Source organism: Saccostrea cucullata, unplaced genomic scaffold, assembly GCF_032062105.1.
Source record: "Saccostrea cucullata isolate Sc308-1 unplaced genomic scaffold, CSIRO_AGI_Scuc_v1 ctg1274, whole genome shotgun sequence".
Taxonomy (NCBI): Eukaryota; Metazoa; Mollusca; class Bivalvia; order Ostreida; family Ostreidae; genus Saccostrea; species Saccostrea cuccullata.
In genome coordinates this window covers 1-25,719 of record NW_026927398.1, presented here as the reverse complement: position 1 = coordinate 25,719, position 25,719 = coordinate 1, and the positions used below count along the sequence as shown (strand labels likewise).

General features: G+C 31.6%; 1 protein-coding gene across 1 annotated transcript in view; it reads left to right on the top strand.

Annotated features, from left to right (window-relative positions):
- Positions 1-15,758, top strand: part of LOC134274345 (calponin homology domain-containing protein DDB_G0272472-like) — a gene marked incomplete at its 3' end in the record, with an annotated part of 31,721 nt that extends 15,963 nt beyond the window's left edge. Inside the window, exons 18-32 of the mRNA XM_062756621.1 lie at positions 3,815-3,892; positions 3,993-4,052; positions 4,207-4,302; positions 4,598-4,627; positions 6,732-6,824; positions 7,080-7,187; positions 11,825-11,902; positions 12,006-12,065; positions 12,226-12,333; positions 12,421-12,450; positions 14,999-15,076; positions 15,195-15,254; positions 15,405-15,512; positions 15,599-15,628; positions 15,729-15,758. Coding sequence (XP_062612605.1) covers positions 3,815-3,892; positions 3,993-4,052; positions 4,207-4,302; positions 4,598-4,627; positions 6,732-6,824; positions 7,080-7,187; positions 11,825-11,902; positions 12,006-12,065; positions 12,226-12,333; positions 12,421-12,450; positions 14,999-15,076; positions 15,195-15,254; positions 15,405-15,512; positions 15,599-15,628; positions 15,729-15,758 — 1,047 coding nt within the window. The remainder of the gene's footprint in view (positions 1-3,814; positions 3,893-3,992; positions 4,053-4,206; positions 4,303-4,597; positions 4,628-6,731; positions 6,825-7,079; positions 7,188-11,824; positions 11,903-12,005; positions 12,066-12,225; positions 12,334-12,420; positions 12,451-14,998; positions 15,077-15,194; positions 15,255-15,404; positions 15,513-15,598; positions 15,629-15,728) is intronic.
- Between the last annotated feature and the right edge of the window lie 9,961 nt (positions 15,759-25,719).

Here is a 25,719-nt window from a genome sequence, read left to right as displayed (position 1 = left end):
AAAGTTCTCATATGTAAAGCGTATTTAAATGTAGATTTTTAGGCAATTTTTGAGTACCCCTATCACCCCCACCCCTTACTTTTTTGCGTCGCAGACCATTAGCGTTTGACGAAACGTCGTTTACAGTGCAAATATACTGGTATTTCGTCATTTGAATCCCGGAGGTATGCATTAGTTTTTAAATTCATGAATGCAGAATAAATAAATATTGACTACTCTTTTTATATGTATCAGAAAAAAATTACTGAAGGATTTTAGTGTTTAGTCCATATACTAGTATGTATGCGTTATGCATTCCATATCACATGAAACCTGGATACGAACTCAAAGTTTTGTTGAACTTGAATATGTTGATTTTTAATTTTATTTCTTTAATTTTATGTATTAAAAAAAATTGGTGTATGTTCAACTCTCCTGTGATATAAATGGAATAATTGTAGTTTCTTTCATGTCATTATTTCAAACGAGACAGTATGTGGCCGTGGGGATACATCGACATTTGCATTAGACGTACATACACCCCTCATGATATTGTACGCATTTCTTTCAATGTCGTCGCTTCTAAAGTTAAAATGAAAATTCCGTATTCGTCCACATTAACTTCAAAATATCAAACATTAAACTCTTCATCTATTTCAATTTATATCAAATCGCACTTTGATATTTTTCAAAATCTTATAGGCTACGTTTTGTTTTGATTCGAGGAAATGCGAACCGACATTGTTGACAGAAAGTCAAACGATTTGCTGCAATAGGATATTCATAAATGCAGATAATTTCAGTACAAGTGAACAATTCTTTTCAATTCTATACTTACATTGTGTATATGAGGTCTATAGTATTCAATCCTTGGATTTATCAGGTCTTGCTGTAAATGTATCTGATTCTGTGGAAAACCGTGAATAAAGGGAGGAAAATAAACATCTCCTACATTTTCAGAGTTGTTCCTCTTTGATCAGTAAGGGTCTGAGAACAACATCGATTTTACATTGTAAAAAGTTTTTTTGTTTATTTATTGTTGTTTTATTTAATTAAAGAAGAAAAACAATATTAATATCGTAAATGCACAAATTGTAATGAAGACCATTAATCGGAATGTTATATAGCCAATTGTACATAATGAGAATTTCGGCAATGTACAATAAAATTTTCAGAATAAAAAAAAATGCTGCGCTTTGATCAAAAATGCAATTTATTGTATATGAAATGAAATGAAATAATCATTAAGGGATGGTATTTTATGTCTTGCTTTTTACGGAATTTAATCGGGTTAATTAAAAAAATACTTATTGATTGAGTATGGTACGCACAATCACAGCCAAGCCCCATATCCCAATTTTCTTTCATGATTGATATACATCGGGATCGTTTTACTCTTCGTTTTGACGCTTTATTTTTGACGTTAAATTTGACGTCACGTCAAACGTTCAATTGAAATCGCAAGAGTTATCTCCCCCAGTGTGTTGTACGTCTTTAATTCTTAATGCAGCGAAAAATAATTCACTTTTAAGCACTGGTACTTGTTTCCATGGTAACACTGCAAAGTAGCAATTGCACCCAATTTTTCTTATGGTTTTGGTGATGCAAGGTCCTAGGGATGCATATTTGCCAGTCTTGAATTTTCATGTTTTTCCTCAAGACAGTAGCATTAACCCAATCTTAGTCACTGGTTTTGCATGGTTACACTGTGTTACCATGGCAACCATAAAAGTTGTTTATAGAATAATATTGCTTATACTTATATACTTAAGTTCAAACATTTTCATTGCTTTTCTTAAGTTGTTGATTGAGTTTGAGCATGTAACACCTACCATTAGTGAATACGGAGTGTTTTTCAGCATATTTCAGCATTTTAAATGTATTCCAAACTTACCCTTGGTTACCACTTACTTAGAGATATATTCTAAACAGTTTCTTTACAGTATAAGTGACATCAAGGTGTCATGTTTTTGTGAGAATGGTGTGTTTGCTTTTTCTAGTTTTTATTAAGCCACAATCAAGATTTAAAGTGGCTGAAAATCTCGATTTTTCAAACTTTTCCGGCTGTTGCCATAGCAACCGAGACACTTAGCAACGAAATTGTGTTTGATATTTGTTTCTGGTGCCAAGTACTAAGCATGGGTGAAGTTTCATCAAAATCGGTGACCATGCGTGGCAACGAAGTTTAAGTGGTTACAGAGAATAACTATTAACATTTTGTTGTCAACTCGGATAACTTAATGAAGCTAAAACAGTTTTTTTATCCATTTCACTTTTGGTATATTGATAGAACAAATGAAAACATAATTAACATTTCATTTATTACGGAGGAGGGAACAGGCAAGAAAAATAAGTAAAGTGAGTAAGAGTGAATTATAAGGTTTGCATTGATGCCATCTTGGTAAGGAATATGTTATAATATATCTCAAAGTTCAGATATAATTGCTCAATGTAGACTGAAATGTTCAGTTAAACTATAGCTAAATAATTTTTAGTATTGCTGAAAGGTAACCTTATCTATTCTTTGGTCTGATTTGAACAAAAATTACCAAAACTGCAGATTATGTCAATTCTAAAATTTCAAGACATCAACTTCAACATTTAAAAGAAATGATTGGTTCTGTTATTGACGAACAAATATATGTTCATACACTACCCCTGATTCAAATTTAATTTCTGTAAAACTTGATACAATCGTATATTACATTAGAATATAAATTTCCAAGTTTTATTGTTCACCTTTTCTGGAAATCATTAATGGCTTTGTAAAATATACAATGTAATTATGTTTCTTTTATTATTTCAATTGATACAAATGATATTAGCTTAAAAATTATTCCTATGTACAATCCATACTTTATATGGCATTCTTAAAATATTGCTTAAATATATCAATAATGTATTTGAAATTGTCATATGTTACCCCCCCCCCCCCCCTCGAGCTTTGTGTACCTGTGTAGTGTACCCTGATATATCGATTGATGTCTTTTAATGGTAACACAAAGAGAGAATGTTATTGAACATTTCCAAGTGCTGTTCTTAAAGGTATTTTTGATAATCTTTTTATTAGCATTGTTTAGTTTTAAAATTCAGAGATTGTGGGAAAAACTAATATGCAAATGTTTTATTTGAACCATCTGTAGAGCTATGTATCATTTTGAGCTGTAAGCAAAATTATTTTGTTTCTTTCAGGGCATTGTTTTATACATGTACCTGATTTTGTATTGGGTTTTTTTTCTGCTACAACTTTTTGTATTAATATTTGCTTTAGACTAGGAAATTCAAAGGAAGAAAACTTCCAATAGTACGTATTAATATTATTACAGTTTTCAATTTTGGAGCAAGATTCGTTATTCCATGAATAATGCCTTAATTTATTTTATCAAGGTCACTTAAAAGTGATGGTTAAAAAAATCTGCCTACTTATTTTCTCTCTTAATTATTAATTACATATCAAACAATGTAGTAATTTATCATTTTTATTATTACTATCAAGTTGGCCATAAACATATCCAAGTATTTTTAATTTCAAAGACTAATTTTGATTTTGAATTAATATTTTATTATTCTCTGATTTTGTCGTTAACCAAAGAAAGTGATCCCAGATCGTGGTGTAATCAGGAAACTTCCACCAGGAGCAGTGAAAGTCACTTTTAAAAGGGTATTACACTTGACTATGCTAAATTGTTCTTTTTTTTCATCCAGTTTATTTGACCGAAAAAATCAAAAATTTACGAAAACCTTTGTGATAAATACATTATAGAATTCAATTTGAAGCGAACAAACAAAACAGTGAATAAAATCACCTTAATCAATTTAGTTTTTTGTGTTTTAGAAATTGGTTGAAAAGCTGAAGAGGATAACTAACAAGTACAAACATGTCAAAGAAAAGGCACTGAAAATGAAGGAAAAGGTATTAATGGAAATCATTTTGAGTTAATAAGCAGATAATTAGAAGATAAATCTAATATCTACTACTATAAATGCACATTTTTTTCTTTATAAAATGTTAGCTAAAGGAGAAACTACAGGAGAGAGATGTAATCTCTACCTTACCAACAAAAACCACGAAGGTAAGACACATGTTAAACAGGTTAATTTTATGCTTCTTAAATGAACAATTCAGGTACAATGTTTAACTACTTTTCAATTAAAATACAATGTTTTATAAACAAACACGGAATATGTTTTTTAAATTTTTATATGAAAAATTGTGATGATATGTAGGAAAAGAAAACTGTTAAGAAACTGGAAAGAAAAATAAAGAGAATCAGAACGATTTGCAGAATAACAAGAAAGGAATTAAGAAGAATTCAAGAAAAGGTAAACTTTCATCCATGTTTCAATTTTGTTCTATTTACTGTAGATGTACTTTTTTCCACGGGGTCATAATTCCGCGGAATCTCAATTTCTGTTTAATCCGCATGTAGAAAATTGAGCGGATTTCCTTAACTATCACTATATGCCTTACATTTATATTAAGAACGCTTGGACAAATTTCCATGGAAACTTTGTGACCGCGTACATAGCGTAAATTAATACCACGCGGAAAAAAGTATTTCTACAGTATATAAGAAAATTTATATCAGATAATAATGAATGCACTTTGTTGTTTTAGAGGAGAAAATTGATAGAAGAAATGTACAAGGTAGGTACAGTAAAATTGTGAGAAAATTGATTGAAGAAATGTACAAGGTAGGTAAAATTGTGAGATGAGGACATTTGTGCAACAATTTTTTAAATAACATACCGTTTATTAAATAAATTTTAAAAAAGAAGAACCAGAGTATTCTTAATTTCTTAATTTGAATGCTTTTGAATTTCTTCTGGCTTGTCCTTTTAATTTCTTATTTGTAACAAATTGTTTTTATTTTCCCGAAATAAGATTTGTTAATGATAAGTTTTAACCTGGAATAATGAGTGATGTTTTAAAATCTGTGGTAAACTAGGAGAACACAAATTGACACTAAAACAGTTTTTTCATCAATTTAACTTTTAGGTGTATTGAAAAAGCAAATTTAAATGCATTACAAATATGGCATCTTGCATTTCATTAATTACAGAGGAGAGAACAGGCAAGAAAGATAAGTAAAGTAAGTTAGAGTCGATTATGAGGTTTGCATTGATGTCAGCTTGGTAAGGAATATTTTGAAGTCTCATATTTTGCTCCTATTTACAAAATACTTATGAATTCCTGGATTTAATTTCTATTTACAAAGTTCATATATTAGCTTGATTTTTATAGACTGGAATTTGTTAAGCAGTATGTAAATGATTGTTAGTATTGCTTAAGGTAAATTTTTCTATTGTTTTGTCTGCTTTGAGCAAAAAATTGTCAAAATCGCAGATTATGTCAACTCGAGAATTTCGAGGCATCAACTTAAAAAATTAAAAAGAAATGATTGATTCTGTTATTGAAGATCGAATATAAGTTCATATGCATACTATCTCTGATTAAAATTTTGCTTTTTGTAAAATCGTATATTTCTGTTATTCCATCAGGATATAGATTTCCAAGTTTTATTGTTCAGTTTGTCTGGAAATCCTGAATTGATTTTCGAAATATAGATATATTTATTTATTTATTTAAATATTAGTACATACTTGTATATATAGTGTTTATATATAGTATACTATACATGTACTGGTATGTCTTTAAATGGTTAGGCAAAATGTGTACATGTAATTTTCCATCTTCCAAGTGTTGTCCTAAAATTATTTTTAACACAATCTTTTTCTTTGAATAGATAATTTTTAAAATATAGAGATATTGGATAAAACTTTATATGCTAGTGTTTTTAAAAGTCTTTGTTTGGTATAACCTGTAGAGCTGTGTATAATTTTCAGTTATAAGTAAAGTTTATTTAGTTTTCTTTGGTACAGTATTGTTTTATGCTTGTCAAGGTATTTTTTTATGTTACAAACTTTGAATTAATATTCTCTTTAGACAAGGACAGTCCAAGGAAGAAAACTTCCAATAGTAAGTCACAATATGATAATAGCTTGTATGTAATGTTGGAGAAAGATTTGTCCATGAATAATAACCTTGCTTTATTTTATCAAGGTTTCAGACAAATGTTCACTAAGTCAATTAAAAACGATGATAAAAGAAACCCACCTACTTATTTTCTCTCTTATTCATTTAATATCTACCAATAGAGTTAAGTTGACAAAAAACATTTGTAAGTATTCATAGATTTGAAGAAAAGTAATTTTAATTTGAACTTGAATCACTTTATTTTATTATTCTTTGATTTTGTCTTTAACCAAAGAAAGTGATCCCAGATCGTGGTGTAATCAGGAAACTTCCACCAGGAGCAGTGAAAATCACTTTTCAAAGGGTATTACAATTGATTGTGATAAATTGTTCTTTTCTTTTTCATCCTATTTCTTGCAGTTGATTTTACTGAAAAGATCTTTTATGAAACCCTTTGAGATAAATACATTTCAAGAAAAAACTTATTGATAATCGATGTTGAAAGATGTAAAATGTAAATAACAGCTCATGCATTCATCTGTCTTACATGGCGATGGACTCTGATGAGAAATAAATCAGCATTACATTGTTTAATGTTTAATTAGAATACTGAAATATCTGTACTTATAAAACAATATCAAATGTTCTGAATCCAGAAAATACAGATCAAGCGATCAACAGTGAAATTAAACGAATTTCAAATCCTTGGTATTAAAGGCAACAAGAATAACATTAAATAAAACCAGCTTAATTAATATTGTATTTTGTGATTTAGAAATTAGTTGAAAAGCTGAAGAGGATAACTGACAAGTACAACCAAGTCAAAGAAAAGGCACTGAACATGGAGGAAAAGGTGTTAAAGGAAATCGTAAATGAATAAATAAGCAGATATTAAGAACATAAAACAAATATCTACTACTATAAATGCACACACAAAAATTAATTTATGTTTTCTTTATAAAATATTAGCTAAAAGAGAAGGTACAGGAGAGAAAAGTAATTTCTACCTTACCAACAAAAACGATTAAGGTTAGACACACATCTAAAAACAAATTAACATGCAGTGTTTTATCATGCGAACTAGTACATGTTTCTTTGTGATGAAATACTTTGTGATGTGTAGGAAAAGAAAACTGTAATGAAGGATAAGAAGAAACTGGAAAGAAAAATAAAGAGAATCAAAAAAATTTGCAGAATAACTAGAAAGGAATTAAGAAGAATTCAAGAAAGGGTAAACTTTCATCCATGTCTCAATTTTGTTCTAATTTCGTAAAAAAAAAGATAAATATATAAAATATACCGTTTTGTACCTTGTCGTTTTAGAGGAGAAAATTGCAAGAAGAGATGTACAAGGTTAGTAAAACTGTGAGTCGGGGGAATTTGTGCCATGATTTTATATTCATATATAATTTTCCAGTAAAAGTAAATAATTTAATTCTGGGTGTAACGATGTATTTGATTGGATAAAAAATTATTTTATATCGTATAAAATGGGTTGCCTACGTCACAATGACTTGCGTCAAAAACGTATCAATCCGCCTGACGTTACATTCAAATTTTGTACAAATTGAAGTCAATTTGTTAGAACAGTCATCTTTATTTCTTACATCAAATGAATAAAAATTAAATTGTAAGCAATGAATTTAATAGCTATCCATTTTATACGGTATAAACTGGGTTGGAACAGTTTACGCTTTTTACCGCTTCGCGGTTTATAAAGCGTAAACTGACCCAACCCAGTTTATACCGTATAAAATGGGTAGCCATTAAATTCATTTCTTAAATGTAAGAACATTGGAACCTTGGTGTCCTAATGTGAATGATTTCTTTATGTTTTTACAGTATGTCTCTTTAATTTTCTTATTTGTTACAAATAATAGTAAACAACCATTAACCATTTGTAAAAATAAAAAACAGAAATTTACAAAAGAATAGACCATCTAAATACCTCTAAACTTATTCAACCAAATTATTGATACTACGCACAAATGGGTTTTTCTACAAAAGTTTAGTGAATTACACGAGGTATTTCATATTATTTTATTTATATGTGTGTGTGTTTTTTAAATAAGATCGTGTGATAAGTTGTTTCGAAGTTTTAAATTTTTTTGTGATCAACTAAGTAAACATAATGTGAAACTAAAAGAAATGTGACATCATGCATTCCTTTTATTACAGAGGAGGAAAAAGGCAAGAAAGATAAGTAAAGTAAGTAAGAGTTGATTATGAGGTTTACATAGATGCCAGCTTGGAAATGATTACTGCTACAATACCCCTTTTTCACTTCTATTTACAAAATACCTAGGAAGGCTCATGATTTATTTTTATTTATAAAGTTTATATATAAGCTTGCTTTTTGTGGACTGGAAGTAATGTTAAGCATTGGTTAAATAATTCTTAGAACTGCTTATGGTAATCTTTTCAATTGTTTTGATTGAATTGAGCCAAAAATTGCCAAAATCGCAGATGATGTCAATTCTTGAATTTCGAGGCATCAAACTCAAAAATTAAAAGAAATGATTGATTTTATTATTGGTCATCGAATGTTCATACACTATGCCTGATTCAGCTTTAATTTCTGTATTATAGCTTGATACGATAAAAATTTCCATGTTTTATTGTTCACCTTTTCTAGAAATCATTAATGGGTTTTTGAAATATAGATATATTTGTTTTAACCCCCTTCCCCGCAGTCACGCATTTTAACGCATATACGATTTCCTATTTCTAACGCAAAATCACGCATATACCGTTTCCCCGCAATCACGCATTTTCACGCACTTTAAAAAGTTCATTTAATCGTTAATTTAATGCCAATTTACTTATATTTTATACTTGCAAAAATCTCATGAAAGAAGACAAGTTATTTTATTATTAAGATATAGCGTCATAATATTATTTACGCTAGACTTTAGAGAAACGTGTACCACGCTAGAAGGTGCTTGCGGGGAAATGGTAAATTTCTTTTTCTATGACGTGAACATTTATTGTATGTTGCATAATAGTCAAGTAAGTTGTAAAGAGTTGACATGGATTTAAGCAAGTTTTAAGCTCTACTGGTCAGAGACCAGAAGAGCTTATGCGGTAGTAAATGCGTCCGGCGGCTGTCCGTCCATCTGTCTGTCTGTAAACAATTTTTCAAAATGCTTTGGATACAAGTAGACTAAACTAAGGTACACATAATTTTCTGTATCGGTTTTTGATTTCGGTGAATGGTGTTGCCGTGGTTATTAAACATAGAACTTTCTGTGAAATACTTTGAAAATACTACATCTCCTACAGTTTTGTTCTGATTTCAATATAATTTTGCACAGAAGTAGACTACAATAAGATACACAATTCTATTTATAATATTTTGATTTCGATGAACATTATTGCCATGGTTACTAAAGATAGAAATTTCTGTAAAATACTATCAAAATGCTACCCCAAATGCAGTTTTAGTCTGATTATAATAAAAATAGGCATGCAAGCAGACTACACTAAGAACATAAAGAGACTTTATCAAGGATCATTATTCTATTTATCGCTGTTGTAAAGTTTCAATTCCCAACTGCTACTTTTCTCTTCCTTTGCTATAAGTAAAAACCAATAGAGCTTCAGTCTCGACAGAGACTTCTGGTTATATAAATATTATCAACTTAAAAACAAAGACTCATGTACGATTCATGATTTATTTGTTATTGTTTTTATAAAGAATATTACAGTAAGTTGAAATTGTAAATTATGTTACCTCTGATAAAGCTTTACGTACGTGTGTAGTATACCCCAAAACATGATTCTGATATGTCTTTTAAATGCAAATGCAAACTTTATGGCTTTATGTTATTTTCCATCTTTCAAGTGTTGTCTTATAAGTATTTTTATCTTACTCTCTTTTTAGGTCACCTGAGTAACCGTTTTTGTCCGTTGTTGTGCGTCGTTTGTTGTGCGCCGTGTGTTAATATTTGAACATTTTCAGCTTCTTCTCTGCAACCACTCAACCAATTTCCACCAAATTTTACATAAATGATCTATGGGTGAAGTGGAACTAACATTGTGAATTTCATGGTCCCTGCTACCCTGGGGTGGGCCAAAACCACTAAAATTAGTGCAATCTTTAAAAATCTTATTTACTCTTGGACATCAAGCAGTCAAACTGTTAGGATGAATGTAATGATCATTGAGTCCTCTACCAAAATTGTGAAATTCATGGCCCCAGGGTCAGGGGTTCTAGTGCTAGGGCGGGGCTCTATTGATTACCCGGTATTAGGTCACCTGAGTAAACTCAGGTGACTTATTGCTATCCTTTTTCGTCCGTCGTCGTGCATCGTGTGTCACGTGTTAACATTTGAACATTTTCAGCTTCTTCTCTGAAACCACTGAATCTATTTCAACCAATTTTGGCATACAGGATCTATGGGCGAAGGGGAACAAAAATTGTGAATTTCATGGTCCCTGCCCCCTTAGGGCCTTGGGGGTTGGGCCAAAACCACTAAAATTAGTGCAATCTTTAAAAATCTTTTTCTTTACTCCTGGACATCAAGCAGTCAAACTGTTGGTATGAATGTAATCAACATTGAGTCCTCTACCGAAATTGTGAAATTCATGGCCCCAGGGTCAGGGGTTCTAGTGCTAGGGCGGGGCTCTATTGATTATTCAGTGAAATTGCTGAATATTACTGATTAGTCGAAATGCATTTTTTTTCCACTACTCTGTCTATGGGTATTAAGTAACCAAACTAAACATGCTAAGTGTATAGTTATGATTAGCAATGGTGCCTCTTTCAAAATTGTGAATGCCATGATGTCTAGTTTAAAACATGAACCAAAGTCAATTGTTGTAAAGTTGTTGCATGATGCTCAGGTGACCTATAAGGCCCATGGGCCTATTGTTATAGTTTATTTTGAAAATCTAGATTTTGGAAAATCTTATTTGCTATTGTTTTTAAAAACTCTAAATCTGAAGAGCTGTGTACAATTTTCAGTCATGAGCAGAAAATTTATTTTGTTTCATTCAGTACAATTTTGTTTTATTTTTGTCAAAGGTTTTTTTTTTATGTTACAAACTTTGAATTAATCTTCTCTTTAGACAAAGACAGTCAAAGGAAGGAAACTTCCAATAGTAAGTCACAATATGATAATATCTTGTATGTAATTTTGGAGAAAGATTCGTCCTTAAATGAATAATGACCTTTATATATTTTATCAAGGTTACAGAAAAATGTTTCCAAATTCAATAAAGTCAAGTGAAGAGAAAAAACACCTACTCATTTTCTCTAAATTATTCAATTCCTATCTACCAGTGTAGTGAAATTGGCTAAAATCATATGTAAAAATTTATAGATTTGCAGTCAATAAATTGTAATTTTGAATTAAAATAATTTATTATTCCTTGATTTTGTCTTTAACCAAAGAAAGTGGTCCCAGATCGAGGTTTTATTAGGAAACTTCCACCAGGAGCAGTGAAAATCACCTTTAAAAGGGTATAACACTTGACTATGATAAATTATTCTTTTCTTTTTCATCCTATTTCTTGCAGTTGATTTGACTGAAAAAAAACTTTTACGAAAACCTTTGAGATAAAAACATTATAGAAGACAAACTCAAGAAAAGATTTATTCATACCTCATGTTGAATGATTTACAATTTATAGAACAGCACATGCATTTGACTGTCTTGTATGCTGATCTTTAATTGATGTTTAATTAGAATACTATTAGATTGAAATCTCTGTATTTATTAAACAATATATGATACTCAGAATCCAGTAAAAAAAGTCAAGGCTCTTGACAGCGAAATGAAAATGAATTTTAAATCATTCGATAAAAGTGAACAAGAATAACATTGAATAAAATCAGCTTAATTAATGTTGTATTTTGTGTTTTAGAAAATAGTTGAAAAGCTGAAGAGGATAACTGACAAGTACAAACAAGTCAAAGAAAAGGCACTGAAAATGAAGGAAAAGGTATTGAAGGAAGTACATGTAATATTATGAGTTTATGAAGCTTAGATCTGCTACTAGAAATGCAAAAAAAAATATCTAAATATGTTTCTTTATAAAATGTTAGCTAAAAGAGAAACTACAGGAGAGAAAAGAAATCTCTACCTTACCAACAAAAACCACTAAGGTAAGTCACACATCTTAAACAGGTTAATTTTATGCTTCTTAAATGAACTATCCAAGTACATTGCTTAATTAACTACTTTATTACTTCTTAATTAACTTACTGTAACAGAGGATGAACTAGTAGATGTTCCTTTATTAATGAAATACTTTGTGAAATGTAGGAAAAGAAAACTGTAAAGAAAAGTAAGAAGAAACTGGAAAGAAGAATAAAAAGAATCAGAAAGATTTGCAGAATAACTAGAAAGGAATTAAGAAGAATTCAAGAAAGGGTAAACTTTTATCTATGCTTAAATTTTGTTCTTTTTTTTTTATAAGATTAATATCAGATAATATTGAATGTCTTTTTGTTGTTTTAGAGGAGAAAATTGCTAAAAGAGATGAACAAGGTAAGAAAAAGTGTTAAGGAAAATAATTTGTGCATAAGTTTTTGATTAATATACAGTGTATCCCTTAAATTCTAAGAAAGAACAAGCTTTTTATTTTCATAATATGAATGCTTTTTTCTTGAATTTCCTTCAAATTTTCTTATTTTAATAACGTTTTAATTTTACCAAAATAAGATATATTAGTGATAAATTTACCAATAATGAATGAGATTTTAAAATTTTGTGGTCAACTATGACACAAATTGAAATTTAAAAAGTTTTGTTCATCAATCTTACTTTTAAGTATAAGGAAAAAGCAAATGTAACAGCAATTACAAAAATGACATCTTCCATTTCATTAATTACAGAGGAGGGAACAGGCAAGAAAGATAAGTAAAGTAAGTATGAGTCAATTATGAGGTTTGCATTGCAGCCAGATTGGGAATTTGTACAATACCCTTTTTAAACTTACATTTACAAAAATCATATAAAGTTTGCTTATTGTAGACTCGAATTTGTAAAGCATTGATTAAATAATTGATAAATCGCAAATTATGTTGATTCTCAAATTTCGTGGTATCAACTTCAAAGATTAAAAGAAAGGATTGTTTCTGTTATTGAAGAAAGAAATTTAGTATCTTTGTTTATACACTATCTCTGATTCAAATTTTAATTTCTATAAAACTTGATACAATCGAATATTACTGTTATTACATCAGGGTATAGATTCCCAAGCTTTTTTGTTCAGTTTTTCTGAAAATCATAATTGGTTTTTGAAATACATTTGTTAATTTTTTTTTTATGCTTGGATTTGAGCAAATCCTGATGCAAACAATATCTACTTAAAATCAAAAACATATGTGCACAATCCATAATTTATTTGTTATTGCTCTTATATAGAATATTACAATAAGTTGAAATTGTTACTATATGATACCTCTGCTAAAGCTTTACGTGCATGTGTAGTAAACCCTGATAAATGATTCTTATATGTCTTCAAATGGGAATAGACAGTGTGTATGTTATTTTATGTATCGAATGTTGTTCTTAAAGTTATATTAACATTCTTTTTTTCTTTTTATAGTTTAGTGCACACTTTTTAGCTACATTTAGTGATCAGAAAGTTTATTTTGTTTCCTTTAGTACAATATTGTTTTTTGTACCTGTTTTGTATTGGTCACAGTATCTTTTTTATATTGCAAACTTCTCTTCAGACAAAGACATTAGAAGGAAGAAAACTTCAAATAGTAAGTCACAATATGGCTTTGTATAGTTTACATGTAATTTTGGAGCAAGATTCGTCCTAATAGGAATAATGACCTTGATTTATTTCATCAAGGTCACAGAAAAATGTTCACAAAATCAATTAAAAGTAACAATAAAAAACACCTACTTAATTTCTCTTTTGATAATTTATTTCATATCTACCAATTTAGCTAAGTTGACTTTAAACATATTTAAGTATTTATAAATTTGAAAAAAAATCATTTTGATATTGAATTACATGTAATAATATTTTATTATTCTTTGATTTTGTATTTAACCAAAGAAAGTGATCACAGATCGTGGTGTAATCAGGAAACTTCCACCAGGAGCTGTGAAAGTCACTTTTCAAAAGGTATTCGATTGACTATGTTTAACTGATCTTTTCCTTTTTCATCCTATTTCTTGCAGTTGATTTGACCGAAAAGACCTTTTATAAAAATCGTTGTGATATATACATAATAGAATTCAATTTGAAGAAAAGACTGAAATATTGAAGCTTTATATCGAATGATTTAAAATGTTTGAAACAGCCAATGCTTTGCCTGTCTTGTAAGGTGATAGACTATGATGAGGATTAAATCAGCACTAAAGTGTTAAGGTATCCGACCCATATTAGGACCCAAATTTCTAACCTTAAATATCAATTGTTTGTAAAATATCCTGATATTATTTTAAAGTATTTTAAAGTAAAAAGGGATTTACCAAGAGAAATTTTCAAAAATTTATTTACCTAAGCAGAAATCAATTATTGAAGATTGCATTGAAGTATATGGAAGGAAGTAAGTTTTTCAAGATAAAAAAATAAAAACTTCAAATATCAGAAAATGCTGTGGTGGAAAGATGAACTTGATCATTGGGAATAGAAAAACAATTAGAAATAATTTTTTTACTAGACAGATTTTTTTAAAATTAAGTTTTATTGAGTAAAATCAAAGGGAGATAATTCGTCAAGGGCAGGAAAAGGTCATAAATTAGGACATGGACACTCTAACATTCTTATACTAAAAGATGAAAATTAGTTCTAACTACACTAAGTATTCGGCCCATACATATCTATTATATATTCAATCCCATTGAATCGGGATTAATATGGATCAGATACCTTAAATGTTTAATTGGAATAATATTAGATTGAAATCTCTATATTTATTAACCAAAATCAAATACTCAGAATTTAGAAAATACAGATCAAGCTTCTCAACAGTGAATTAACAATGAATGTTTTAAATTCTTGGTAGTAAAGTGAACAAAAAAAAAACATTTAATAAAACCAGCTTAATTAATGTTGTATTTTGTGTTTTAGAAGTTAGTTGAAAAGCTGAAGAGGATAACTGACAAGTACAAACATGTCAAAGAAAAGGCTCTGAAAATGAAGGAAAAGGTATTGAAGAAAATCATGTATCAGTAAATGAGCAGATAATAAGAAGATAAAACAAAGATCTACCACTAGAAAGGCAAGACACAAAAATATAATTTATGTTTTCTTTATAAAATGTCAGCTAAAAGAGAAACTACAGGAGAGAAAAGAAATCTCTACATTACCAACAAAAACCTCTAAGGTAAGTCACACATCTAAACAGTTTAGTTTTATGCTTCTTAAATGAACAATTCAGGTACAAATCTATTTCTCAATAAACATACAGTGTTTTATTGGCAAAAACAATCTGTGAATTTCTTTTATTTTATTTGAAAAATATAATGAAATGTAGGAAAAGAAAACTGTAAAGAAGGGTAAGAAGAAACTGGAAAGAAAAATAAAGAGAATCAGAAAGATTTGCAGAATAACTAGAAAGGAATTAAGAAGAATTCAAGAAAAGGTAAACTTTCATCCATGTTTCAGTTTTGTTCTATTTTTGTAAGAAGATTGATACAAAATAAAAAATTATGTACCTTGTTGTTTTAGAGGAGAAAATTGTTAGAAGAAATGTACAAGGTACGTAAAATGTGATTGGGGGAATTTTTGCAATATTTTTTTTCTTTTTATAAGATTTATATGAATAAATAATCATTATCAATGTACTTTGTCGTTGTAGAGGAGAAAACTGATATATGAAATGTACAAGGTAGGTAAAATATGTGTATTTGTGCAGCAACTTTTGATTAAATAATATACAGTTTATCACTTAAATTGAAAGAAAAAACATAGGATTCTTACTTTTTTAATTTGAATGCTTTTCTTCAGGTATGTCCTTTTCATTTTCTTATTGGTAACAATAGTTTTTATTTTGCCGAAATAGGATCTGTTAGTAATAAGTTTTACCTTGGAATAATGAATTAGCTTTTAAAATTTTGTTGTCAATCAGGAAAATCAGAAAAACACAAAATGAAACTAAAATGGTTTTATTCATCAATTAAGCTTTTAGTATATTGAAAAAGCAGATGTAAATGCAATTACAAATACAACATCTTGCATTTCATTTTTTACAGAGGAGGAAAAAGGCAAGAAAGATAAGTAAAGTAAGTAAGAGTTGATTATGAGGTTTGCATTGATGTCAGTTTTGGAAGGGAAAATTATGAATTCTCGTTTTTACTCCTATATACAAAATACCTATGAATGCTTGTATTTTAATTCTATTTACAAAGTCCATATATAAGCTTGATTTTTATAGACTGGAAGTTGTTAAGCATTGGTAAAATAATTTGTTAGTATTGCTTACCCCAGATAGCAGAATGTTATTGGACCTTTGTTGGGCCAACAATGCTCCTTATGTTGGGCCACCGTTTGCATTCAACATTGGGCCATCGGTAATTTGCTCATCGGCCCTTAATCAAACCAACTTGTTGGCTCATTATTGGGCCAATGCAACAGTTAATATTGGGCCACTGTTGGGCCGATGTATTATTTCAATATTGGGCAAACGTCATTTTTGTACAATTGGGCCATTGTAAGCTATGAATATTGGGCCAACGGTAATTTGCTCATCGGCCCTTAATCAAACCAACTTGTTGGCTTTTTGTTGGGCCAATGTATCAGTTAATATAAGGCCACTGTTGGGCCAATGTATTTTTTTCAATGTTGGGCAAACATCATTTTTGTACAGTTGGGCCATTGTAAGCAATTAATGTTGGGCCAACGGTAATTTGCTCATCGGCCCTTAAACAAACCAACTTGTTGGCTTTTTGTTGGGCCAATGTAACAGTTAATATTAGGCCACTGTTGGGCCAATGTATTTTTTTCAATGTTGGGCAAACGCCATTTTTGTACAGTTGGGCCATTGTTAGCAATTAATGTTGGGCCAACGGTAATTTGCTCATCGGCCCTTAATCAGACCAACTTGTTTGCTTATTGTTGTACCAACGAACGGATATTATTGAGCCATTGTTGGGCCACTTATTCTTTCAATATTAGGAAAACATCAATTTTAGGCCAACGTTAGTTTGTATCTTATTGGCTCTCCATTATGACAACTCATTTGCTCTTGATTGCTGGCCATTTGTCCTCAAAATTGACAAACAAATATATACAATAAGGTTGTACTAGTTTTGTAGTACAGTTTAATGGTAAAAGTCCTTTAATACTATCTATATATGCTATATATGCTAGATTATTAGTTTAAGGAGGCTGGTGGGTCAACAAATTAATCCCAAATTAGCCACCAGATTTAACTTAACTTTTTAGATACGGTATCTTTAGCTGTCAACTATCATTTGACAAAGAACAAATTCATACATTTTAGTTTAAAAATTTGATCATTTTTGTATATCTTTATATGGAGCTCTCCTTTTAAAGGAGATTGAAATAGTGTAAAAATGGCTGCCACCCCCCAGCCTCTTTAATACATATTCTCAATACTAGTATCTCATAGAATTGCCATCAACAAGCATTGCATTGTAAGTAGCTCTACATTAATTAAAAAACTGATGAAAAAGAAATCAAAATATAAAATTAAATTACAACATACTATAATTTTATTGCTCAGTGCATGAAGAAAACATTTAAGAACTAAAAGTTGGTGTTCACTTCAAGCGATACATGTAGGGTTACATGACTGTATACTAGCTCCCTCTCTGCTGTAAATTGATGCAAAAGTTAAGTAAATTACAAGTATCAATAAGCACGTCTAACAAATAATCCAAACCCTCATGTTCTTAAAATAATACTAAAATGAATCCCGTCATTTTGATTACTTACACAAAAATGTTTCTGGCATCTGCATCGTGTTTGTAACCGACAAAAAGACACAGAAAAGGGTAGAACTACAGGTATGTCACACTATATTACAGAAAAAAAGTTAGGCACTGCCACTTTCCATCTGATCCCTCTCCTAAGTCTTCTCTTCTCTCTCCTGAGTCTCCTCCTCCCCCTTCTTTTCTTCTCTGTCTGTTTCTCCCTCCCCCATATCCCTGTCCATGGCATACCTTAGCTATTCTTTGATTGTGTTCTCATTGTCTTTTTAGAATCTCCAGTAGCACTAAAATTGTAGTATTTGGTACTTAATACATTTGTTACTTTTTCAGTAAAAAGTAAACATACGATTAAATTTATAAGTATATCACTATATGTTTAAGCTGTCAATTAAGGAATAACCGTCTTTTTTATTTCATGGTGTGATTAAGTGATAAGCTTGCGTGATGAAGGCATTTATGCATAACATTTCTACGCTTGATCATCATCATCACAACGATTTTGATTCAATGTTGCCCCATATAAAATTCATGTATTGAAAATTTGTCGTTACACTGAACAAATTTTAAATGAAAGAACCCAATTTATGTTTAGTACTGAATTAATTTTGTTTTAACTTCAACAAGTTCAACATTTTCAAAATGTTTGATCATGTACTTGACGTTAAGTGTATATAAGTAAATTAAGTGGTAGACTTCTGAAATGCATTCTACTAGACACAAATTTCAATATAAATAAGGGGCAAATTATTCATTGTTTAAACCGTATCAAAACACGTTTGTTATTTTATACTTTCATTTATTTTTCTTGTATAGAAACAAAAACATTTAATCACTGATAATTTATTTGGTTTTGATAAATTATAAGAATTTTAAAATTTATTTTAGCTAGCTTGTATTTTCAAGTAGGATTGGTTGTAGATTTATTTCTGATTGTAGAGACAATCAGATTTGTTAATATACAGATTTGTAACAATTAAATATTTATACACATTGGCCCAATGTTGGTCCAATATATTGGGCCAACATTGGGCCAAGAAAGAAAATGACACTGGACCAACGTCATTTGCCAACATCGGCCCAATGTTCTTGTTGACGTTTCGCCAACAATGTCGCATTCATTGGGCCGATGTTGGTGCAACGTTGGGCCAATATCTGTAGAAAAAACACTCTACATTGGGCCAACGTTGGCCCAACATATTGGGCTAACATTGGGCCGATGAGCAAACTTAAATTGGGTCAATGTCATTTGCCAACATTGGCCCGATGTAACCAATTACATTGGCCCAACGTTGGCCCAATGTTAGCATTCTATCTGGGGTATAGTGTTGACCCAACAGCACCTGGCCTCTGCACTTCCCCGTGTCTGATTTACACAGATTTGTACATAATATCGTTTAAAAACTAAACGTTAATTCAGCTGTGCCGAGGCAAACATATTATAAATACTTACAAAGTGGTTGCAGATATATGCAAGGTATCAGTCTCATTACGCTCGCTCGTGTCAGATAAAAAATGGCGCGGATATTACAAGTAGCCCGGTTGTTGTCTACCCATGATGCTCAGTCAGATTCATGGTATATTGGGCCAACGTAGGGCCGATGCCAATCCCCAAACAAACATTTTCATGATAATAGTTTTATGATATCATGTCAACAGTTAGCCCAACATTAGCGCACCATTATACATAACCAGCTATCAATATTCCATGTTGGGCCATTGTTGGCCCAATCAAGGTAACCCAACAGAATAGAAACATAATGTAAGATTTGGCAAACGATGTTCTGCTATCTGGGAATTATTATAAATAAATAAGCATAAACACAATTTCAAAAAATAGAATAAAACACTCTTTGGTGCTGTGATCACTTAAGTGCAAATATATAGATTAAAATTTTGAAAATATATCTAAACAAAAGCAGGCATCCAATGATAAGCATGGACAAAGAAAGTCTTCTTAATTATTTCAGAATGTGCCAATGTTGTCCAAACGTAAAGCTCAGAAGCTAATTATAAAATTAACACCATCAATTAGCTGGCAGTATAATAATTGGACCAACGTTGGCCCAATATAAATATCTCATCTTTAAAACACCTAAACAAAATAACACTCTTGTGTATTACTAATATTGTGCCAACATTGGGCCAACATAATACTACCAACTTGATAAGACATTTTCTTTAAGGGTGTATTACAAATATTGTGCCAACATTGGGTCAACATAATACTACCAACTTGATAAGACACTTTCTTTAAGGGTGTATTACAAATATTGTGCCAATATTGGGCCAACAAAATACTACCAAGTTGATAAGACATTTTCTTTAAGGGTGTATTACTAACATTGGTCCAACGTTGGGCCAACATATTACTACCAACTTGATAAGACACATTCTTTAAGGGTGTATTACAAACAATAGGCCAACGTTGGGCCAACATAATACTACCAACTTGATAAGACACGTTCTTTAAGGGTGTATTACAAACAATGGGCCAACGTTGGGCCAACATATTACTACCAACTTTATAAAACACATTCTTTAAGGGTGAATGACAAACAATGGGCGAACGTTGGGCCAACATTTTACTACCAACTTGATAAGACACATTCTTTTAGGGTGTATTACGAACAATGGGCTAACGTTTGGCCAACATACTACTACCAACTTGATGGAACACATTCATAAATGGTGTATTACAAACAATGGGCCAACGTTGGGTCAACATATTACTACCAACTTGATAGGACACGTTCTTTAAGGGCGTATAACTAACAATGGGCCAACATTGGGCCAACATAATACTACCAACTTGTATATACACTTTTCTTTAAGGGTGTATTTTAAACATTGGTCCAACATTGGGCCAACATATTACTACCAACCTGATAAGACACATTCTTTAAGGATGTATTACAAACAATGGGCCAACGTTGGGCCAGCATAATACTACCAACTTAATGGGACACGTTCTCTAAGGGTGTATTACAAACAATGGGCCAACGTTGGGCCAACATATTACTACCAACTTTATAAAACACATTCTTTAAGGGTGTATAACAAACAATGGGCCAACGTTGGGCCAACATACTACTACCAACTTGTAAATACACTTTTCTTTAAGGGTGTATTATAAACATTGGTCCAACGTTGGACCAACACCAGGATCCATCCTTCCTTGGAAACTAAAGTGAATGGAAGTTGCTTACGTTGGACCAACATTGGGCCAACATAGGAATTCTGTCATGATCGAGAAGGTTGACTTGGTAACATTGGTCCAACTTTGGCCCAACGTTGTTCCTCCAACGCCAACCATACAACCTTTAACACATGTTGGCCCAACATAGTCATGCTATCTGGGACAGTAACTTTGTCTATTTTTCACCTGATTTGAGCCAAAAATTGCCAAAATCGCAGATGATGTCAATTTTAGAATTTCAGGGCATCAATTTAAAAAATTAAAAGAAATGATTTATTTTTTTATATTGGAATTCGAATGTTCATGCACTAGCCCTGATTCAAATTTAATATCTGTATTAAAGTTCAAACAATTGTTAATTAAATTAGATTAAAAATTTACATGTTTTATTGTTCACTTTTTCTGGAAATCATTAATGAATTTTTGAAATATAGATATATTTGTTTTAACATGGATTTGAGCAAGTCTTGATATGAATAATATCAACTTAAAAACAAATACTTATGTACAACCCATAATTTATTTGTTATTGCTTTTATATAGAATTTTACAATTAGTTGAAATTGTTATAATACGATACCTCTGCTAAAGCTTTACGTACATGCATAGTATATCCTGATACATGATACTGATATGTCTTTAAATGGGAACACATGCAGTGTGTATGTTTTTTTCCATCTTCCAAGTGTTATCCTAAATGTTTTTTTAACACTTAGTACTGTCTTTCTTTTTATAATTCATCTTTCAAATTTAGATTTAGAGGAAAATCTTATATGGAAGTGTTTTTTTAGCTCACCTGAGCCAAAGGCTCAAGTGAGCTTTTCTGATCACATTTTGTCCGTCGTCCGTCCGTCTGTCCGTCCGTCCGTCTGTAAACTTTTCACATTTTCGACTTCTTCTCAAGAACCAATGAGCCAATTTTAACCAAACTTGGTACAAAGCATCCTTGGGTAAAGGGGAGTTTAAATTGTCAAAATGAAGGGCCAAGTCCCCTAACAAGGGGAGATAATCAAGAAAAGACAAAAATAGGGTGGGGTCAGTAAAAAATCTTCTTCTCAAGAACCACTGGGCCAGGAAAGCTGACACTTATGTGCAAACATCCTTGGGTAGTGTAGATAATAATTGTTAAAATCATGACCCCCGGGGGTAGGGCGGGGCCACAATAGGAATTCCAAGTTTTACATAGAAATATATAGAAAAAATCTTTAAAAATCTCCTTCTCAAGAACCACTGGGCCAGGAAAGCTGAAACTTATGTGGGAGCATCCTTGGGTAGTGTAGATATTAAATTGTTAAAATCATAACCCCTGGGGGTAGGGCGGGGCCACAATAGGGAATCCAATTTTACATAGAAATATATAGAACAAATCTTTAAAAATCTTCTTCTCAAGAACCACTGGGCCAGGAAAGCTGAAACTTATGTGGAAGCATCCTTGGGTAGTGTAGATATTAAATTGTTAAAATCATGACCCCCGGGGGTAGGTTGGGGCCACAATAGGAATTCCAAATTTTACATAGAAATATATAGAACAAATCTTTAAAAATCTTCTTCTCAAGAACCACTGGGCCAGGAAAGCTGAAACTTATGTGGGAGCATCCTTTGGTAGTGTAGATATTAAATTGTTAAAATCATGACCCCCGGGGGTAGGGCGGGGCCACAATAGGGAATCCAAGTTTTACATAGAAATATATAGAAAAAATCTTTAAAAATCTTCTTCTCAAGAACCACTGGGCCAGGAAAGCTGAAACTTATGTGGGAACATCCTTGGGTAGTGTAGATATTAAATTGTTAAAATCATGACCCCAGGGGGTAGGGCGGGGCCACAATAGAGAATCCAAGTTTTACATAGAAATATATAAAACAAATCTTTAAAAATCTTCTTCTCAAGAACCACTGGGCCAGGAAAGCTGAAACTTATGTGGAAGCATCCTTGGGTAGGATAGATTTTAAATTATTAAAATCATGACCCCCGGGGGTAGGGCGGGGCCACAATAGGGAATCCAAATTTTACATAGAAATATATAGAACAAATCTTTAAAAATCTTCTTCTCAAGAACTACTGGGCCAGGAAAGCTGAAACTTTTGTGGAAGCATCCTTTGGTAGTGTAGATATAAAATTGTTAAAATCATGATCCCCGGGGGTAGGGCGGGGCCACAATAGGGAATCCAAGTTTTACATAGAAATATATAGAACAAATCTTTAAAAATCTTCTTCTCAAAAACCACTGGGCCAAGAAAGCTGAAACTTATGTGGGAGCATTCTTGGGTAGTGTAGATATTAAATTGTTAAAATCATGACCCCCGGGGGTAGGGCGGGGCCACAATAGGGAATCCAAGTTTTACATAGAAATATATAGAACAAATCTTTAAAAATCTTCTTTTCAAGAACCTCTAGGCCAGGAAAGCTGAAACTTATGTGGAAGCATCCTTGGGTAGTGTAGATATTAAATTGTGAAAATGATGACCCCCGGGGGTAGGGCGGGGCCACAATAGGAAATCCAATTTTACATAGAAATATATAGAACAAATCTTTAAAAATCTTCTTCTCAAGAACCACTGGGCCTCAAAAGCTGAAACTCATGTGGAAGCATCCTCGGGTAGTGTAGATATTAAATTGCTAAAATCATAACCCCCAGGGTTTGGACAGGGCCACAATAGGGAATGCAAGTTTTACATAGAAATATATTGAACAAATCTTCTTCTCAAGAACCACTGGGCCAGGAAAGCTGAAACTTATGTGGGAGCATCCTTGAGAAGTGTAGATTCTAAAGTTTTAAAATAAAAAAGGGAAGGGGGTTGTTGGGCATGATAGGTATAGCAAGAGGGGGAATCTGGTAAAGATCTGCATCACCCAAGTTACTCAGGTGAGCGATGTGGCCCATGGGCCTCTTGTTTTTAAATAAAAACTCTTTTTGGTATATATCTGTAGAGCTGTGTACAATTTTCAGTCATGAGCAGAAAATTTATTTAGTTTCCTTCAGTACAATATTGTTTTATGCTTGTCAAAGATTTTTTTTATGTTACGAATATTGAATTATATATTCTCTTTAGACAAGAACAGTCCAAGGAAGAAAACTTCCGATAGTAAGTCACAATATGATAATAGCTTCTATGTAATTTTGGAGAAAGATTTGTCCTTAAATGAATAATGATCTTTATCCTACCCCCGCTCCGAAGGAGAGGGGGGTATACTGTTTTACTCTTGTGTGTCTGTCTGTCTCTCTGTCCGTAACAAATTTTCGTCACAGTTATCTCAGCAACTACTCATCGCAGATGCTTGAAATTTTATCACAATCTTCTCTGAGGCATGCCATACGGTGGGATACATTTTTGGTCAAATCCGATGTCAATTTCCTGTTTGTCTGTGCGTCTGTCGGTTTCATACATTACAAATTTTCGTCGCAGTTTTCTCAGCAACTACTTATTGCAGATGCTTGAAATTTTAACACAATCTTCTCTGAGGCATGTCATACAATGGGATACATTTCTGGTCAAATCTGATGTCAACTTCCTGTTTGTCTGTGCGTTTGTCCGTTTCATACATAACAAATTTTCGTCGCAGTTTCTCAGCAACTACTCATTGCAGATGCTTGAAATTCTAACATAATCTTCTCTGAGGCATGCCATACGGTGGAGTACATTTTTGGTCAAATCCGATGTCAACTTCCTGTTTGTTTGTGCGTCTGTCCGGTTCATACATAACAAATTTTTCGTCGCAGTTTTCTCATCAACTAATCTTAGCAGATGCTTGAAATTTTAGTACACTCTTTGTTGAGGCATGTCATATGGTGGGATTAATTTTGATATGAATCTGATGTCACCTTCCTGTTTGTCTGTGCATCTGTCCATATGGAACTTGTGTATATTAACATGATAGTGTTTATTCACATCAGAGCGGGGGTATTCCTAGTGAGCATTGGCTCACAGATTACTTGTCTATTTTATCAAGGTTGCAGAAAAATGTATCCAAAGTCAATTTAAAGTAACGATTTGAAAAAGCCTACTCACTTTCTCTCTTAATCATTTGATTAATATCTACCAATGTAGATGAACTGACTAAAAAATTTAATGATTTTTAGATTTGAAGGCAAATAATTGTAATTTTGAATAATTATAATTTTATTATTCTTTGATTTTGTCTTCAACCAAAGAAAGTGATCCCACATCGAGGTGTAATCAGGAAACTTCCACCAGGAGCAGTGAAAATCACTTTTCAAAGGGTATTACACTTGACTATGATAATTTTTTTTTCTTTTTCATCCTATTTCTTGCAGTTGATTTGACTGAAAAAATCTTTTACGAAAACCTTTGAGATAGATGTATTGTAGAAGACAATCTCAAGAAAAGACTTATTCATACTTCATGTTGAATGATGTACAATTCATAGAACAGCACATGCATTTGACTGTTTTGTATGCCTATGGACTATAATGAGATTGAAATCAGCATTACAGTGTTTTATGTTTAATTAGAATACTATTAGATTGAAATCTCTGTATTTTTAAACAATATACAATACTCGGATTCCAATAAATAAAGACAAGGCTCTTGGCAGTAAAAATGAAAATGAATTTCAAATCATTTATAGTAAAGTGATAAAGAATAACATTGAATAAAATCAGCTTAATAGATATAGTATTTTTTGTTTTAGAAGTTATTTGAAAAGCTGGAGAGGATAACTGACAAGTACAAACATGTCA